This window comes from Bufo bufo, chromosome 6, assembly GCF_905171765.1.
Source record: "Bufo bufo chromosome 6, aBufBuf1.1, whole genome shotgun sequence".
Taxonomy (NCBI): domain Eukaryota; kingdom Metazoa; phylum Chordata; class Amphibia; order Anura; family Bufonidae; genus Bufo; species Bufo bufo.
In genome coordinates this window covers 349741408-349760858 of record NC_053394.1, presented here as the reverse complement: position 1 = coordinate 349760858, position 19451 = coordinate 349741408, and the positions used below count along the sequence as shown (strand labels likewise).

The window sequence follows — 19451 nt, the reverse complement described above, 5'->3', positions numbered from 1 at the left end:
CTCCAATCGGTTACCATGGCAGCCAAGACGCTATTGCAGTCTTGGCTGCCATGGTTACTTAGCAACAAATAGCAGCATTATACTTACCTGAAGAGCTGCGATCTATGTGACCGGCCGTGAGCTCCTCCTACTGGTAAGTGACAGGTCTATAGGCAATGCGCCGCACAGACCTGTCACTTTACCAGTAGGAGGAGCTCCCGGCCGGTAACAGACATCGCAGCTCTTCAGGTAAGTATAATGATTCTATTTGTTGCTAAGTAACCATGGCAGCCAAGACTGCAATAGCGTCTTGGCTGCCATGGTAACCGATCGGAGCCCCAGCGATTTAAACTGGGACTCCGATCGGTACTCTCCGCTGCCACCAATGATGGGGGGGGGGGGGGGGGAGAGGAGAGGAGAGGCCGCACTGATCACAATACTTTGAATCCGCACTGGCCACCAATGAATAGGGGGAGGCCGCACTGCTCATATTTAATACTGGGGAGGGAGGGAGGGGGAGACCGCACTGCTCATATTTAATACTGGGGAGGGAGGGAGGGGGAGACCGCACTGCTCATATTTAATACTGGGGAGGGAGGGAGGGGGAGACCGCACTGGTCATATTTAATATCCGCACTGGCCACCGATGAATATAGAGGGAGGGGGCCGCACTGGTTACAATTAATACTGGGGAGGGAGGGGGGGCCGCACTGGCCACCAATAAGTTAAATACAGGAGGGGGGGGTCTAAGAATTTCATTATGGATTCCGCTACAACTGGCCATAACTTATGGTCCGTGGTATTGGAATCTAAAACCGAATTTTTAGCTAACCCGAACCTTGTACGCCAAACTTGAAACCACAAGTTCGCTCAACACTAATCTTTAGTCTTTCAATATAGTCTGATTTTATGCTTAATACAAGAAACAGTATTAAATTGAATTAAAGGGGTTGTCTCATCATGGACAATGGGGGCATATCGCATGGAAATGCCCCCATTGTCTTATAGGTGCAGGTCCCACACTTTCACCGAAAGTGAAAGAGGGCGCACTGCGCATGCGCAGCAGGCCTCCATTCATTTTCTATGGGGCTGGCGAAAATAGCCGAGCACTGTCTGGGCTATTTCCGTTGGCCTCATAGAAATGAATGGGAGCGGGGGCCGCGTATGCGCAGTATGCTTCCATTCACTTCTATGGGGAGCCGGCTTGGTGGTGGCCGGATTGAAGTCCTCCAGCCACCACCTTGCTGGGCTCCGTTCTCGATTATAGGTGGGACCCGCACCTATAAGACAATGGGGGCATATCCTAGCGATATGCCCACATTGTCCATGATGAGACAACCCCTTTAACTTGCTTTCAGGCATTTTCTGATATTAATTTTCGCTCAACAGTGGCTTCATTAAATAAAATCCTCTGTAGGCTATTTCATAAACAACAGTAATGCCACGGTGTACAACTTTCCAAGATATACTCACAGTTAACACTAAACAGATCAGTCGATCATGGCATAAAATTAGCCTTCCAGTGGGATGCTTAAGTACGCACACATTTAGATAGCACACAGCATTTCACGTCTGCAGTTAAAATCCCCAGGGAGTCAAACAGCAGGTGCTAGGAAATTACCGGTGTCAAAAATGAGGAACAAACACGTATTAACTCCTTGGGGAAGCAATGAGAAGACTGATGTAGAACATAGCACGCAGGCATACTAGACACATGAGGGCAGAGCAGAACCGGGTTTGCTAGCTATTAATATTTGTAAGAACCCAACCTGTTTTTACAAGAAGGCAGCATTAAGTCATGTCTCACCTGGCAATAGCGGCTACACAGAATCAACAATATAATCCAAGGGTACATTGCAAGGCCACAGAATTTCAAAGGACGGCAATATCAATAGGATGGCCCCAGGAGCAACAAAGAGGTAGTGGTAGACACGCAGGATCTCAAGGTCCTCTGGGAAAATATCAAAAACACAGCATGAAGATTATGAAGAAGATAACCCAGAAAGGAAAGCTTAAGAGGTTCAGCAAGTGGATCCAGGTAGATCACCAACTGCAAAGACCAGGGTAGACAGCAGACAAGTGACTTGTTATGTGTTCTCGATAGTAAGACCCGCCCAAGGATTACTGCTGAGTGAAAGTGAAACTGGGAACCACATAGGATCCAGGAAGAACTAGGGGATTTTTAAAAGGGGAATCCACACAGTTTTAAAACACGACAAAATGTAGAGACTTTATATTAAAGGTAGTGTTCGTAAAACTAATAATGAAATAATAACTATTCATTTCATTATTGAACTTATTATCACTATTATTAAGGTAGACATTATGTAGGGATATAATATTTTATTGTTATCGCAAGTTTACGGCGCTCTAGCTTTGTGACGTCGAGGAGCAAGGAGGAGATTCGGAGGATGCGGGGCGGTGCTGGGCTCCTTCACGCTGGACTCATCTCAGGGATAGGACTCATCTCAGGTTAATTTGCATATGTATCAAATCTTTTTTTTGACACAATAAAAGCACACAGAGCTATGGGGACTGGACATTGCGGATGTGCTAGCGGCCATCTAGCAACCCATGTCCTCAGCTCTATACCCAAATTCCAGGTGACAGGTTCCCTTCAACCTCTTCATGTTGTCCTGGTACTTAAGGACACATGACATACTGGTACGTCATGTGTATTTCCGATCACCACCGCCCGGCGGTCGGTGATCGGAACAAGGTGCCTGCTCAAATCATTGAGCAGGCACCTTGGCTCAATGCCCAGGGGGGTCCTGTGATCCCCCGTGTCAGCGATTGCCGCAAACCGCAGGTCGATTCAGACCTGCGGTTTGCGACTTTTACATGCGGCGGCGGTTGCGGTCGGCAGTGCCATCGGGTCCCCGTGGGGCTGTAGGGGAAACCCGATGGCATGGAAGGCAGCGCGATGCCTAAGGAAGGCATCGCGCTGCCTTCCGGTGATGATCCTGTGAGATCCAGCCCCCTGGATCTCACAGGCCGGAAGCTGTATGAGTAATACACACAGTATTACTAATACAACCAATGCATTCCAATACAGAAGTATTGGAATGCATTGTAAAGGATTAGACCCCCAAAAGTTGAAGTCCCAAAGTGGGACAAAAAATTAAGTGAAAAATAAAGTTGAAAAAATAAAGTTTCCCCCCCCCCCAAAAAAATTAAAGTTTCAAGTAAAAATAAGCAAAAACATCATTCTCCCCAAATAAAGTTAAAAAAAATTGGTAAAAAATAGGAAAAAAAAAAAGTTTACATATTAAGTATCGATGCGTCCGTATCGACCGGCTCTATAAACATATCACATGACCTAACCCCTCAGATGAACAACGTAAAAAAATAAAAAATAAAAACTGTGCTAAATAAAAAAGTACAACAGCAAGCGATCAAAAAGGCGTATGCCCACCAAATAGTACCAATCTAACCGTTACCTCATCCCGCAAAAAATGAACCCCTACTTGAGACAATCGCCCAAAAAATAAAAAAAACTATGGCTCAGAATATGGAGACACTAAAACATCATTTTTTTTGTTTTAAAAAAGCTGTTATTGTGTAAAACTTACATAAATAAAAAAAAGTATACATATTAGGTATCGCCACGTCCATATCGTCCGGCTCTATAAAAATATCACATGACCTAACCCCTCAGATGAACACCGTAAAAAATAAAAACTGTGCTAAATAAACCATCTTTTGTCACCTTACATTACAAAAAGTGTAATAGCAAGGGATGAAAAAGTCACACGCGCCCCAAAATAGTGCCAATCAAACCGTCATTTTATCCCGCAAAAATCATACCCTAACCAAGATAATCGCCCAAAAACTGAAAAACTATGGAGACACAAAAACATGATTTTTTTTGTTTCAAAAATGAAATCATTGTGTAAAACTTACATAAATAAAAAAAAGTATACATATTAGGTATCGTCGCATCCGTATCGACCGGCTCTATAAAAATATCACATGACCTAACCCCTCAGGTGAATACCGTAAAAAAAAAAAAAAAACGGTAAAAAAAAGCCATTTTTTGGTCATCTTACATCACAAAAAGTGTAATAGCAAGCGATCAAAAAGTCACACGCACCTCAAAATAGTGCCAATCAAACCGTCATCTCATCCCGCAAAAATCATACCCTACCCAAGATAATCGCCCAAAAACTGAAAAAACTATGGCTCTCAGACTATGGAAACACTAAAACATGATTTTTTTTGTTTCAAAAATGAAATCATTGTGTAAAACCAGGGCCGTCTTTACCGCAGGACAAAAGGGGCAGCTGCCCCGGGCCCAGTTGCTCCTGGGGGGCCCAAGCAGCATTTTACTTGGATTTTACTTGGGCCCCCTATATTTTGTTGCCGCCGCCGCCCGCCGGCCATGTAACATCACAAAGTCATGGTCCGGACTTTAGAAAGAGACTGAGTGAGGAGGGGGCGGCGCCCGCGCCCGCGGCCGCTCTGCGCTCCGCTCTGCTGTCTGGCCTGCCTGTCTCTTTAACAGACCAGTGGTTGCTGGAGCGTGACGCAGCTGCCGCACAGGCAGAGAGAAGAAGGAGGCGGAGCGAGCCCCAGCCAGCAGCCACAACAGACACAGCCTGAGCCAGCCAAGCAACTAACAGAACTTACAGGTATTTGGTAGCCATGGGGGGGGGGGGGGGGCTCATATAGGACAGGGGGACAGTGTGTGCTTTCCGGCTACTACATCAACCCCCCCCCCCCCACAGGGATTTTGGGGGCCATTAAGGGTTGGACTTTAACTCCTTGCTGCTGATGTTGAGTGTGCCAGTGTGTGTGTCCATCCTTGTGTGTGTGACTGTCCGTCCCTGTGTGTGTCTGTCCCTTTGTGTGTGTGTCTGTCCCTTTGTGTGTGTGTCTGTCCCTGTGTGTGTCTGTCCCTGTGTGTGTGTGTCTGTCCCTGTGTGTATGTCCGTCCTTGTGTGTGTGTGTCTGTCCCTTTGTGTGTGTGTGTGTGTCTGTCCCTTTGTGTGTGTGTGTCCGTCCCTGTGTGTGTGTCTGTCCCTTTGTGTGTGTGTGTCCGTCCCTGTGTCTGTGTGTCCGTCCCTGTGTGTGTGTGTCCGTCCCTGTGTGTGTGTCCGTCCCTGTGTGTGTGTGTCTGTTTCTGTGTGTGTGTGTGTGTGTGTCTGTCCGTCCCTGTGTGTGTGTGTGTCTGTCCCTTTGTGTGTGTGTGTGTGTGTGTGTCCGTCCCTGTGTGTGTGTGTCTGTCCCTGTGTGTGTGTCTGTCCCTGTGTGTGTGTGTGTGTCCGTCCCTGTGTGTGTGTGTGTCTGTCCCTTTGTGTGTGTGTGTGTCCGTCCCTAGGTGTGTCTTTCCCTTTGTGTGTGTGTGTCCGTCCCTGTGTCTGTGTATGTGTGTCCGTCCCTGTGTCTGTGTGTGTGTGTCCGTCCCTGTGTGTGTGTCCGTCCCTGTGTGTGTGTGTGTGTGTCTTTCCCTGTGTGTATCACCATGCCCACAGTGTTCCTATGTCTTGACGCAGCTGCTTCAGAACGTTCGTTGCGGTGCAAGAGGAAGAAGATGGAAGAGGAGGCAGCCCCAGCATGGAGTCCGTGCGATAGACACAGGGAGGCACACTAAGGACGAAGGTAACACTTCCACATGATCTACACTAGTGTTATCTGTGGTTTTACATAGGACTGCAGGTAACACTACTACATTATTTAGCACTAGTGTTATCTGTGGTTTTACATAGGACTGCAGGTAACACTACCACAAGGTTAGCTCGCACAGGGCGCCTGAACACCTAAGGCCGGCCCTGGCTGCGCACCCCAGCGCCAAGGGATGACGTCACTGATGTAATATGCCTCTTATATGTGGAGAGCGGTGATGTCACAGATGTAATATATCACCTATATATGGACAGCGGTGATGTCACTGATGTAATATATTACTTATAAGTGATATATTACATCAGTGACATCACCACTCTCCACACATAAGTAATATATTACATCAGTGACATCACTGCTGTCCACATATACCGGTAAGTAATATATTACATCAGTGACATCACCGCTCATCACATATATGTGGAGAGCGGTGATGTCACTGATGTAAAATATCGCCTATATGTGGACAGCGGTGATGTCACTGATGTAATATATCACTTATATGTGGAGAGCGGTGATGTCACTGATGTAAAATATCACTTATATGTGGACAGCGGTGATGTCACTGATGTAATATATCATTATATGTGACGAGTGTTCATGTCACTGATGCAATACAGCGCTCCAGATGGCGACCAAAATGGTCGCCAATGCGCCTTAAAATTTGCAGATGGCGACAAGACTTGTCATAGGCTACAGGCCTGAGGTCTATTTGGTAGTGAAATCCCAGCGCAGGCAGGCGTGATGATGTCATCACGCCCGCCTGTGCCAGGACGCGCTGAGGTGTGCACGTCTGCGTTGCACCATCCCTCGCCGTACCAGCAGCTAGTGAGCGCCAGTGAAAGGAAACAGGTGAGTATAAGATTTTCGCTTTTTTTTAAGGTGTGTGAAGGCGGGATCCAGGGGGCCCAAGTAAATTCTTGCCCAGGGTCCAATCAATATTAAAGACTGCCCTGTGTAAAACTTACATAAATTTAAAAAAAAAGTATGCATATTAGGTATCGCCGTGTCTGTGACAACCTGGTCTATAAAAATACCACATGATCTAACCTGTCAGATGAATGTTGTAAATAACAAAAAATAAAAACGGTGCCAAAATAGTTATTTCTTGTTACCTTACCTCACAAAAAGTGTAATATAGAGCAACCAAAAATCATATGTACCCTGAACTAGTACCAACAAAACTTCCACCCTATCCCGTAGTTTCTAAAATGGGGTCACTTTTCTGGAGTTTCTACTATAGGGGGGCTTCAAACCGGACATGGTGTCAACAAAAACCAGTCCAGCAAAATCTGCCTTCCAAAAACCGTATGGCATTCCTTTCTTTCTGCGCCCTGCCGTGTGCCCGTACAGCAGTTTACGACTACATATGGGGTGTTTCTTTAATCTAAAGAATCAGGGCCATAAATATTGAGTTTTGTTTGGCTGTTAGCCCTTGCTTTGTAAATGGAAAAAAAATATTAAAATTGAAAATCTGCCAAAAAAGTGCAATTTTTAAATTGTATCTCTATATTTCATTAATTCTTGTGGAACACCTAAAGGGTAAACAACGTTTGTAAAATCAGTTTTGAATACCTTGAGGAGTGTAGTTTCTTAGATGGGTCCACTTTTATGGAGTTTCTACTCTAGGAGTGCATCAGGGGGGCTTCAAATGGGACATGGTGTCAAAAAACCAGTCCAGCAAAATCTGCCTTCCAAAAACCGTATGGCATTCCTTTCCTTCTGCGCCCTGCCGTGTGCCCGTACAGCAGTTTACGACCACATATGGGGTGTTTCTGTAAACTACAGAATCAGGGCCATAAATATTGAATTTTGTTTGGCTGTTAACCCTTGCTTTATAACTGGAAAAAAAATATTAAAATGTAAAATCTGCCAAAAAAGTGAAATTTTGAAATCGTATCTCTATTTTCCATAATTTTTTGTGGAACACCTAAAGGGTTAACGACGTTTGTAAAATCAGTTTGGAATACCTTGAGGGGTGTCGTTTCTAGAATGGGGTCATTTTTGGGTGGTTTCTATTATGTAAGCCTCACAAAGTGACTTCAGACCTAAACTGGTCCTTAAAAAGTTGGTTTTTGAAAATTTCTGAGAAATTTCAAGATTTACTTCTAAACTTCTAAGCTTTGTAACATCCCCAAAAATAAAATGTCATTCCCAAAATGATCTTAACATGAAGTAGACATATGGGGAATGTAAAGTAATAACTATTTTTGTAGGTTTTACTACGTATTATAGAAGTAGAGAAATTGAAACTTGGAAATTTGCAAATTTTTCAAAATTTTGGGCAAATTTGGCATTTTTATATAAATAAAAATTAATTTTTTTTACTCCATTTTACCAGTGTCATGAAGTACAATATGTGACGAAAAAAACTATCTCAGAATGGCCTGGATAAGTCCAAGCGTTTTAAAGTTATCACCACTAACCCTAAGTTCACACCTGAGCGTTTTACAGCGCGTTCCTACGCGCTGTAAAACGCTCAACAAGGAGAAACCAATGCTTCCCTATGGGAATGGTTCTCACCTGGGCGTTTTACAGCGCGTACGATCGCGCTGTAAAACGCCCGACGCTCAAACAAGTTCTTGAGCTTCTTTGGGGCGTTTTGTCGCGCGTTCCCGTACATAGACTTTCGGGAACGTGCGACAATGAGTGTTTGCTTGTCTCTGTATGCGCGATTGTAAACGCCCGTACAATCGCGCATACAGAGCGCTCCTTTCAGAACGCTCAGGTGTGAACCCAGGGTTAAAGAGACACTGGTCAGATTTGCAAAAAATGGCCTGGTCCTTAAGGTGAAATAAGGCTGTGTCCTAAAGGAGTTAAGATGCAAACCCAAAAAGGAATGAAGTAATCTAATACGAAAATAAGTTAAATGTTTCTGATGACCTATTTCCAAAGACCAGACACAGGCAGGGTTGCCAACCAGAACTTTTCTTTTTTTTTTTTTTGGGACAACTTATTCCAAAATCACAGCCAGCCAACATTTTTTACAGACAAATTGGAAAACTGTAATGAATGGTAAAAATTGTATAAGTAATACATGTCTATAGCTCAATATACTGATAATAACTCATTACTATAACTTCTTTGAGCTGTAAAATAATGATAATCACCACCAATCTAATCTAGTCAAGTACCGCCAGCCTGAAAAAAATCACGGACGCTTCTATTTTTTTTCACGGACACAGGAAAAAAGTCACCTATTTTTACGGACTGTCAAGAAATTTCAGGACGGTTGGCAACCCTGGACATAGGCCACTTTCACACGGTCTGTTACTGGTCAATATTTTGCATCAGTAAGCCAAAACCAGAAGTGGAACCTACAGAGAAAAGGTATAATGGAAAGATCGGTGTCTCTTCTGCGTTTGGACCCACTCCTGGCTTTAGATTACAAAAACTGATAAAAAAAAAAACAGACCAAATACTGACCGTGTCAAAGGGGCTTTAGATGAGCTTCAATCTCGGCCCACTTGTCTCCATCAGTTCTGAAATCAGCAGAAGTATGCATGCCATGTATGTCTGAGGAAGGTTCAGTATAGAGCCTAAACTCATCACATGTAACCATAAGGTGACATTAAATCTACAATATACTACAATCAAGTGAGTGCTGATCTTTCCTTAAAACAGAGTGCCTCTCCTAGACGCGAGCACCACGACAGAGGATATCTGGAGTGCCGACTTGCATTCATCCTTACAAAAAAAAAAAAATTGTCATTTGTGTTTTTTTCTTTCCCGGTTTGCTATCAAGTAAAGCAAATTTTTTTGCATTGCTTTATTTATTTATTTATTTATTTGCATTAACTCCCAAAAAATCATCACCTCTAAGTAAAGGAATTTCAGAAAGCTATCATATATTGATAGCATCTCCTTCTTCCTGTTCCCATTTCTACAATTTTTTTGTATAATTCCTTATGAAAACTGTAATAAAGCATTTTTCATAGTCTATAGATTTTCGAGATGTACTAATCACATTATACAGATTAATGAAGATATACCAAGGACCAGATGTTTTTTGGTGGAGAAGCCTTAGGCCTCTTTCACACGGCAAACCCGCACAAGTAGGTACGCGATTGCAGTCAGTTTTGACTGCGATTGCGTTCCGTTGTTCAGTTTTTATCGCGCGGGAGCAATGTGTTTTGCACGCGCGTGATAAAAAACTGACTGTGGTACCCAGACCCGAACTTCTTCACAGAAGTTCAAGTTTGGGTTCAAGGTTGTGTAGATTGTATTATTTTCCCTTATAACATGATTATAGGGGAAAATAATAGCATTTTGAATATAGAATGCTAAGTAAAAAAGGGCTGGAGGGGTTAAAAAAATATATAATAATTTAACTCACGTTAATCCACTTGTTCGCGCAGCCCGGCTTCTCTTCTTTCTTCTTCTTTGCTTATCTGTGAGGAAAAGGACCTGTGGTGACGTCACTGCGCTTGTCACGAGGGTGTCTAGAACCACGCCTGACTCCGTTATACCCGGGGTCAGGAAGTCGCAGCGGTTGGCTGCGCGCTCTATGTAAGATAGGGCTGTTTCCTTATGGTAGCTTTCTGGGTTTGCTTTGCAAACCCTTTTGGCTCACTCAGGGATCCGTAGCTCCTTCTCCTCAGCTGTTCCTTGTCCAGCACTCCCAACCTCCTTATATTCCCCTCTCACACTTCTCTGGTTGCCAGATATAGAGCTTCCTGCCTGGACATCTATTCTGACCCTCTGGAGCTGTGTTGCTGCGTTCTCTGGTTGTTGGTCCAGAACGCTACCCTCCGGATCCCTGTTGGACCTTTGTGGTCTGCTGTGGTCGCCCAACTGGGTGTATGTGTTTGTCTGTATTGTCTGTCCTCTCCCTGGTGTTTCCCTCTTAGTGTCAGTGGTGCGGACTAGCTTTCACTATCTAGGGCTCATTTTAGGGAAAGCCAGGGTTTAGGCATGTGATCGCCGCACGGGTGAGGAACCCGTCTAGGGATGTCAGGGCAGTCAGGTGCCAGCCGCAAGGTGAGTCAGGGGTCACCACCTTTCCCTCTCCCTTGGGCAGGGCTTTCCCTTTTCCCTCCCTGTGCGTGTCGCCGGTCATTACAGCGCTCATCACATGGTCCATCACATGATCCATCACCATGGTGATGGATCATGTGATGGACCATGTGATGAGCGCAGTGACATCATCACAGGTCCTTTTCCTCACAGATGAAGACAGAAGAGATGCCGGCTGCGCGAACAAGTGGATTAAGGTGAGTTAAATTATTTTATTTATTTTTTTAACCCCTTTAGCCCTATTTTACTTAGCATTCTGTATTCAGAATGCTATTATTTTCCCCTATAACCATGTTATAAGGGAAAATAATAATGATCGGGTCCCCATCCCGATCGTCTCCTAGCAACCGTGCGTGAAAATCGCACCGCATCCGCACTTGCTTGCAGATGCTTGCGATTTTCAAGCAGCCCTATTAATTTCTATGGGGCCTGCGTTACGTGAAAAAACGCACAAAGAGGAGCATGCTGTGATTTTCACGCAACACAAAAGTGATATATATAGCGTTGGTGGAATAGGGTAGGTAGGGGTTAATCAGAGGGGTCCGTTGGTGGGATAGGGTAGATAAGGGTTAATATATAATCGTTGGTGGGATAGTGAGGATGTTACTCAGCCCTCCAGGGATGCTCATTTCCAGGGGTCTTCTTTGGGGGGCGGCTCGGCTCTTCTGCCCAGTGCAGGGGCCGCCGGATATTTACGTCCGGCGGCCCGCACTGCCGCACCGCCCACACCGTGGCGCGTGGGCGTGCGCCACCATCAGGGACACATGGGCCGGCGCAGTGAGAAGACGTCACTGCGCCAGTCCGCACGTCCCTTCACGAGCGCGTCCGGGCCGCGCCACTTGCTTGACAGGCGGGAGAAGCCTTTGATCTCCCGCCTGTAGCACTTTGCATTCCAGGCAGCGCAATAGTAATCGCTGCCGGAATGCACATAATAGAAGGAGGGGAGGTTTCTCCCCTCTTCCTATTATGCATAATTATCTCCAGCGGCACTGGAGATAATTAATACAAAGGACTCCAATTCTATTGAATCGGAGTTCTTTGAAGCATACAGGATGACCGGACCCTTGTCCGGTCATTCTGATGCAATTAACCAGATGACATCAGTGTGAATGCTTGGGGCACATTCACACTAATACCTCTGGTTTTAGGTGACATTTTCCCCATCAATGGGGCCTATGGATAAGGGGGTATATGATTATAAGGGGACATATACTATAAAGGGGACACATATGGGGGCACATATATATAAAAGGGACATATAAGGGGGCACATATTCCCCACAGGGGCCACAATGAGCCCCTGTGGAATACTAGGGACAGATGTGCGCAGATGTTGGGCACATCTGCGCACATCATCCTATAATGTGCCTATTTATGTATGCAGTTGCTAAGAGATGTTGTTTGTAAACCTTCAGTTTTTTATCACGCGCGTGAAAAACGCATCAAAACGCATTGTACCCGCGCGGAAAAAACTAAACAACTGAACGCAATAGCAGACAAAACTGACTGAACTTGCTCGCAAAATGGTGTGAGTTTCACTGAACGCACCGTGAACGCATCCGGACCTATTCCATCACGCTTGTGTGAAAGGGGCCTGTAAGGCCTCTTTCACACGGGCGTCACATTTTGGCTCCGGATGCGTCCCGGGTGCATTGCTGCAAGCCCGGGCGAGTAGGTACACAATTGCAGTCAGTTTTGACTGCGATTGCGTTCCGTTGTTCAGTTTTTATCACGCGGGTGCAATGTGTTTTGCGCGTGATAAAATGTGTTTTGCGCGTGATAACAAACTGAATGTGGTACCCAGACCCGAACTTCTTTACTAAAGTTCAGGTTTGGGTTCAAGGTTGTGTAGATGTAATTATTTTCCCTTATAACATGGTTATAAGGGAAAATAATAGCATTCTTAAAACAGAATGCTTAGTAAATTAGGGCTAGAGGGGTTAAAAAAAAAAGTCAATTATTTAACTCACCTTTATCCACTTGTAAAGGACCTGTGGTGACGTCACTGCGCTCATCACATGGTCCATCACATGATCCATCACCATGGTGATGGATCATGTGACGGACCATGTGATGAGCGCAGTGACGTCACCACAGGTCATTTTCCTCCTGCACAGCAAAGAAGAAAGAAGAGAAGCCGGGCTGCACGAACAAGTGGATTAAGGTGAATTAAATTATTATTATTTTTTTTAACCTCTCCAGCCCTATTTTAGTAAACATTCTGTATTAAGAATGCTATTATTTTACCTTATAACCATGTTATAAGGGAAAATAATATAATGATCGGGTCCCCATCCCGATCATCTCCTAGCAACCATGTGTGAAAAATCGCACCGCATCCGCACTTGCTTGCGGATGCTTGCGATTTTAACGCAGACCCATTCATTTCTATGGGGCCTGCGTTGCGTGAAAAAAGCACAAAGTAGAGAATGCTGCGATTTTCATCACAAGTGATGCGTGAAAATCACTGCTCATGTGCACAGCCCCATAGAAGTGAATGGGTCCGGATTCAGTGCGGGTGCAATGCGTTCACCTAACGCATTGCACTCGCCTAAGAAGGTACATGGAATCATCGTGGATGATAGGTACGTGTCACTGAGGTTCCTGGCCTCAGTGGAGTAAGAGCTGGTTTTTATGTGTCAGCAGCAGTTGCTGTTTGACACCTTGATACTTAGTATGGCCTCTTGCACACGACCGTATGGCTTTTTCAGTATTTTGTGGTCCGCAAAAAACGGATCCACAAAAAATACGGATGACATCCGTGTGAATTCCAGTTTTTTGTGGAACGGAACAGCTGGCCCCTGATAGAACAGTACTATCCTTGTTCTAGCTTTGGACGGAATGGAAAAATGGAAATACGGAAACAGAAGGCATACAGAGTACCTTCCGTTTTTTTTGTGGATCCATTGAAATGAATGGTTCCGTATACGGTCCATATACGGAAGGCAAAAAACAGAACAGAAATCGGGAAAAAAAACATTAGTGTGCAAGAGGCTTATGGCTGTATAGCTAATCCGGGACGGCTCTTACTGGGAGCAGTCAAAGTAATGGGTGGGTGACTACTCCCCATGTTCCAGGCCAGGTTTTGCCAGGCATAAAGACCAGCCAGTCAGGGGCAGACATACCGCCTGTGCAGCTGGTTCAACTGCACAGGGGCCCAGCAAGGGAGGGGGCCCATCCCAGTGCCAGCATATTTTTTTGATTTTTTTAATGTTATCATATTTTTCATTCCCTACCTCTGCCAACAGGGTAACCTGGGCAGCTTGGTGTGGAGGTCGGGAGGGGGCAGAGTTTTTTTTTGGGGGGGTCTGATTAGCACTTACTGCGAATCTGCTGCCAGTTTGTGTCTACACTTCATAGCTGAAGGACCTTCAATGACATCATAGTCATGTGATTTTTTTCAGCAGTGGAAGTGGAGGTAGGACCTATGATGAGGTCACTGTCATGTGACCAGTGCAGAAAGAGGCAGCGCTCAGCAGTGGAGACCTGCCTGTGATGCCATGGAATGAATGTAAGTGTCAGAGAAATGCTGGGAGATGTGGTTCTCCCTATTATACCTTCTCCCTGCTTAGTGGAAGGGAAATATATTATTTAACTGGGACTGTATGTTAGAGGGGCTGAAGGGAGGGGAGGGGTGTCAGTTACATAGGACTGTATGTTATAGAAGATTGGAGGGAGATGACTGGTGTTATTTACATGGGACTGGATATTTTAGAAGACTGGAGGAAAAGGAGTGATGTTATTTATATGGGACTATGTGTTGGAGGGGGGTGAAGGAGAGGATTTAAGCTATTTACATGGGACTGTATGTTCTAGAGAACTGTAAGGAAGAGAAGTTATTTACATGGGACTGTCGGGAGAGGACTGGTGTTATTTACATGGGACTGCATTGTATAGAAGACTGAAGGGAGAGGAGTGACGTTACCTACATGGAACTGCATCATATAGAAGACTGGTGGGAGACGACTGGTGTTATTTACATAGGACTGCATGGTATAGAAGACTGGAGTGAGAGGATGGGGGGTACGGTTTGTATGTGTGGTTTGGGGGGGGAGCCCAGGTACATCCTTTGAACAGGGGCCCTTTGCTGCCTGTGTCCGCCCCTGCAGCCAGCACTGCCAGGTGGAGAGGATTACCTCCGTCTGACAGTGGAGCTCAGGAGCAGTGATGGTCAGTTCGAAGTGTTCGCCAGTGAACACATGCGGGCTGCCATCTTGACTCACCCGTCCGGCGATGCACAGGTAAGCCCTTACCTGTGCCTGTGCCGGGAGTCTGTCTGAAATCAAATGCGGTCACCGGGAGCAGGCAGTTCCGAGAACAGCCGCCGGGGGCCTTCATTGGGCTGTTCTCGGAACTGCCTGCTCCCGGTGACCACATTTGATTTCAGACCGGCTCCCGGCACAGGCACAGGTAATGGCTTACCTGTGCATTGCCGGACGGGTGAGTCAAGATGGCAGCCCGCATGTGTTCGCTGGCGAACACTGCGAACTGACCATCGCTGCTCAGGAGGTCTGTTTGCTGTGATCTGAGGGCTGTGTTGGGATCTGCGGCTTGAGCCAGGCTGGAGGGCCCAGACCCCTGTGAGGGTGAACAGGCTGCCTAACGCATAGCTGTGGACTTGACAAGGCAGAACTTCCAACAGGGTGTGAAGTAACACCCAGGAGAAAAGATCGCTGTTTTGTACATGAACTTTTCATGTGTGTGAACGATCACCAAGCAACTTGCGTTTTTGTTTTGCTTTCACGTGTGAATAAACACTGATGTTTTGAACCAAGAACTTGTACTTTGCCTCTGTGCTGCACCCGCTAATCCTAACTACCAGAGCGGATCCCCACAGGGCCTAAGACTGGTTTCAGCTTTTCTCAGAAAAATGTCATGTTTTTTGCTGTATTTTTCATGGTATCTTTGAAGTCTATAGAGAAATATAAAATGCACCTCATATTCAATCTTATTTTGGTGTGTGGTGTTTCAGAGGATTTTTTTTTTTAATGCAGCATGCTGTAGGTATGGCATTTTTTCTGGCGTTATTTCCATAAGCTTCTCTATAGAACATGAAAAACAGCAAGAAAAATAAATGTATAAAATTACACAAAATAAAAAACACCACTCAAAATGATGCTAAAAATGCTTTTTACATATTAATAAATTCTGATGTTTTAAAATGCTAGATAATAAGAATGTGTAAAGTCATATTAACACAGCGGGGTCATACTGCGGTTCGTGCCATGCAGCAAAAACATAGGGGCACATTTATTAAGACCGGCGTTTTAGACGCCCTAAAGCCCTATAGCTGGCAGTGAATCTGCCGAAGGTATGAAGCCTCTCCATAACTTCAGCACATCCAGCGCCACTTCAAAATGTAAGATAGCTTCCGAGCTGTCTTACATTTAGACCATTTTCAACGCCTAAAACAGGCATAGAAAATTATGAAAGAGAAGGCCGGCTGGCCCGTCCCCTTCCGCCAACACCCTGTCCACAATTTTAGCGTGGAAAAGTCGCAGATAGCAGTGCAACTAACCATTAGTAAATGACCCCCATAGATTTTATCGTATTGTTTGAACACAAGTACATGCTCTGTACTATGGGATGGAATATGTGGGCCTGTTTAAATTATAAGTAAAAATGAAATATGATATTTTCTAATTTTTCAGATGGTATTCGGTTACTTCCTTTTTCATGCTTGGCCTGAGATTAGTTTTATTATTATGCTAGATTTCTGCAGAAGTGTCTTAAATTAGGTCCTCATCAGAGATTTCAGTCAATTCCACTTACCCTCTATTACAGTATAGGAAATCCCTTCAACAAATGCAATTATGTCTGTTTCCTGTTGCTTGTAAAGTGGCAGCCTATTCCACAGTGCTTTACAGGGATTGTCACCATTTGTCATTTCTTTTTCCAGCTTGAACTGATAAATTAAAGGGAATCTGTCCCCAGCGACTTTCCACTGTCTGCATAGACACATAGCTGAGGTTCATCTGAAAAAACACTGGTTTTATTTTATTGATCTGAAGCTCCGTTTCAGAGTTATGACACTTTTTCTTAATATGCAAATTAGGCCTTTGGGTGCAACAAGGGCAACACCATTGCTCTTGTTGCACACAAGCTCCACTCTTTTCTGTGCCCAGCCCCTTCTTCACTGCTTTGATTGACATGGCCAGGCAGTGGCAAAGCAGCAAGAGGGGGTAGCCTCAGAAAAGAGAGCAGCTTGGGTGCAACAAGAGCAATGGTGATGTCCTAGTTGCACCAAAGACTTAATTTGCATAAAAAGAAATAGCATCATAACTCAGGAACAAAGCCTCGGATGACTAGTTTCAATCAGCTGAACCACAGCTATGTGTCCATGCAAAACAGCTGGATAGGGAGGTCGCTGGTGATAGACTGTGATCTGTAAGTAATAGTTGCTAGAGGCCAAAAAAACACCTTATTTTTTTTTATTTTTTGTTCATTTGCTTCCAAAATGCAACATTAATCCCTTAGTGACCACCAATACACCTTTTTATGGAGGTTACTAAGGAGTCTAAGCTGTGCCGCCACCTTTTTTCCGTGCAGTAGAGAGTGGGGGCCCAGAACAGCAGGAGTGTCGATCTGGTTCATATAATCCCTTACATGCCACAGGCAATAACGTCCGCAGCATGTAAGTGGATACAGAGGGAGAGGACTCCCTCTGTCCCCCATTGGCACCCCATGAATGATATTGCTGGGTGCTGATGTGTATGCACGCAAGACAGGCCTAGTAAAGGCCCTATGTCTGCCTCTAGAGTGTTCCAGCAGGCCATGACTCTCTGGAGCAGTCTGCTGGTGAATGCCAATATAGCACTGACTCTAAAATACATTGCACTACAGGAATAGTGCAATGCATTTTAAAGTGAACAAAAGATCGCCTATTATAGTTCCCTTTGGGTTACTATTAAATGGTTAAAAAAAATGTATTATAAAAAATACACTTTTTTCCATTACAAAAATAAAATCTCCACATTTTTGTTATTGCAGCATCTATAATGACATACACTATACAATTATCATGTAATTTATCCCATATGGTGAACACAAAAAAAAATAAAAAATTGCTACATTGTTGCTAAGGAATAAAAAGCGATCAAAAAGTGTATTGTGTAATTGGTCTTCTCAGGGTAGGTGCTCAAATCCAAATTTGATTCACCTCTCAAAAAACTTTTGGTAAATTTTGATTAAAGTATAGGATTGGCACTCGTATATGGAAAAACACTATTTATTTATGAATTAATCAGCTATCCAATATGTTGCTTCTTATAAGATGAAAATATATAGATAATAGAACACTGATCACTGGCAAATAAAATGTAAGGTAGATACAGATAAATACTAAAATGTATCAAAACATAATGTGCATGTAATAATAAATAATAAATAGAAAATAAAAATAAAAATGAGTAGAGCAGGGACCGGTGGCACTAATTCGTATCTTCTACATCTCCCAATGTATTACTATTAAGGAGACAGTAGTGGGATCGGTCTCTGCTTACTCGAATAATGCTCCTCCTAATATGTTACACCTCCTAAAAATATTTTCATAGGATATTCCTGCATAAAAAGTCACACCAATTGTATTAAAAGGTCACGGTATATCAATGCTATGTCTGCAAAATTGTATCCAAGGATAAATAGTATCTAGTTAGTATCTCCAATGGCAGGTATCTTGATCTTCAAATACTTTGTATAGTAGCATACCGCACACTTAGTAATCCTTGTAAAGAATGGCTACTATTATAGTAGCTGTACGCAATGTCCAGGAGTTATAATTAAATTGCCAGAAGAAGTGAACCTTTAGTAGGTAAATAATGTTATTTCACCTTATTCACTTCACCTCTTTATATCATAATGATTTGTGTCATATTATTTCACCCACAGGTGTGGGCCTACCTCCGCCTGCACTGCTGTGTAGTAGGGCTTGTTCCTGGTCTTTCCTTCGCTTCTGTGCCGGCGTCTCGGCCGCAGCGTTCTTAGCGTCCCTCGTGTATCTCGTGGCTATCTCGTCACGTGATAGTTCTGTGTGAGGGTCACAGGTCTTTACTTCCAGGTGCTGGCGGGATGACGTATTAGAATTCTTTGTTTGCGCTGTATGAGTAATACAGTGTGTATTACTCATACAGCTTCCGGCCTGTAAGATCCAGGGGGCTGGATCTCACAGGCTCTTCACTAGAAGATCGCGTTTCCTTCCATGCCATCGAGCCCCTCTACAGCCCCACGGGAACCCGATGGCACTGCCGCCCGCAACCGTCGCCGCATGTAAAAGCCGAAAACCGCAGGTCTGAATTGACCTGTGGTTTGCGGCGATCGCCGACACGGGGAGGGACCCCGCGCATTTACCCAAGGTGCCTTCTCAATGATTTGAGCAGGCACCGGGTTAACGATCACCGCCCGCCAAAACTTTGGGGCACATTTACTAAGACCGGCATTTTGGCTGCCTGTCTTAATAAAGCACTATAGCAGGTATTGTATCTGCCGAAGTTATGAAGAGGCACAGGCTTCTCTATAACGTCCGCGCATCCAGCGCCGGTTCTAAATATAACACAGCTTTTAAGTTGTCTTGCATTTGGACCATTTTGTACGCCTAAAATAGGCGTACAAAATGATGAATGAGATGGGCCTACCGGCCCGCCCCCTTCCCGCCCACAATTTTAGACCTGGCGTAACCGTGGAAAAGTTGCAGATAGCGGCGCAACTTCCCGTTGCGCCGCCATCTGCGTCTGAAATACGCCTACTTTAGTCGTATTTCAGATTAATAAATTACCCCTATATGTATTTGGTACCGCTGTAATCATACTGACCCAGAGAATAAAGTTATCATCCTAT

General features: G+C 44.5%; 1 protein-coding gene across 1 annotated transcript in view; it reads right to left on the bottom strand.

The window, feature by feature from the left end:
- CD40 (CD40 molecule) overlaps positions 1–2093 on the bottom strand; it is a 48229-nt gene extending 46136 nt beyond the window's left edge. The window contains exon 1 of the mRNA XM_040437166.1: positions 1787–2093. Coding sequence (XP_040293100.1) covers positions 1787–1834 — 48 coding nt within the window. The 5' untranslated portion in view covers positions 1835–2093. The remainder of the gene's footprint in view (positions 1–1786) is intronic.
- Between the last annotated feature and the right edge of the window lie 17358 nt (positions 2094–19451).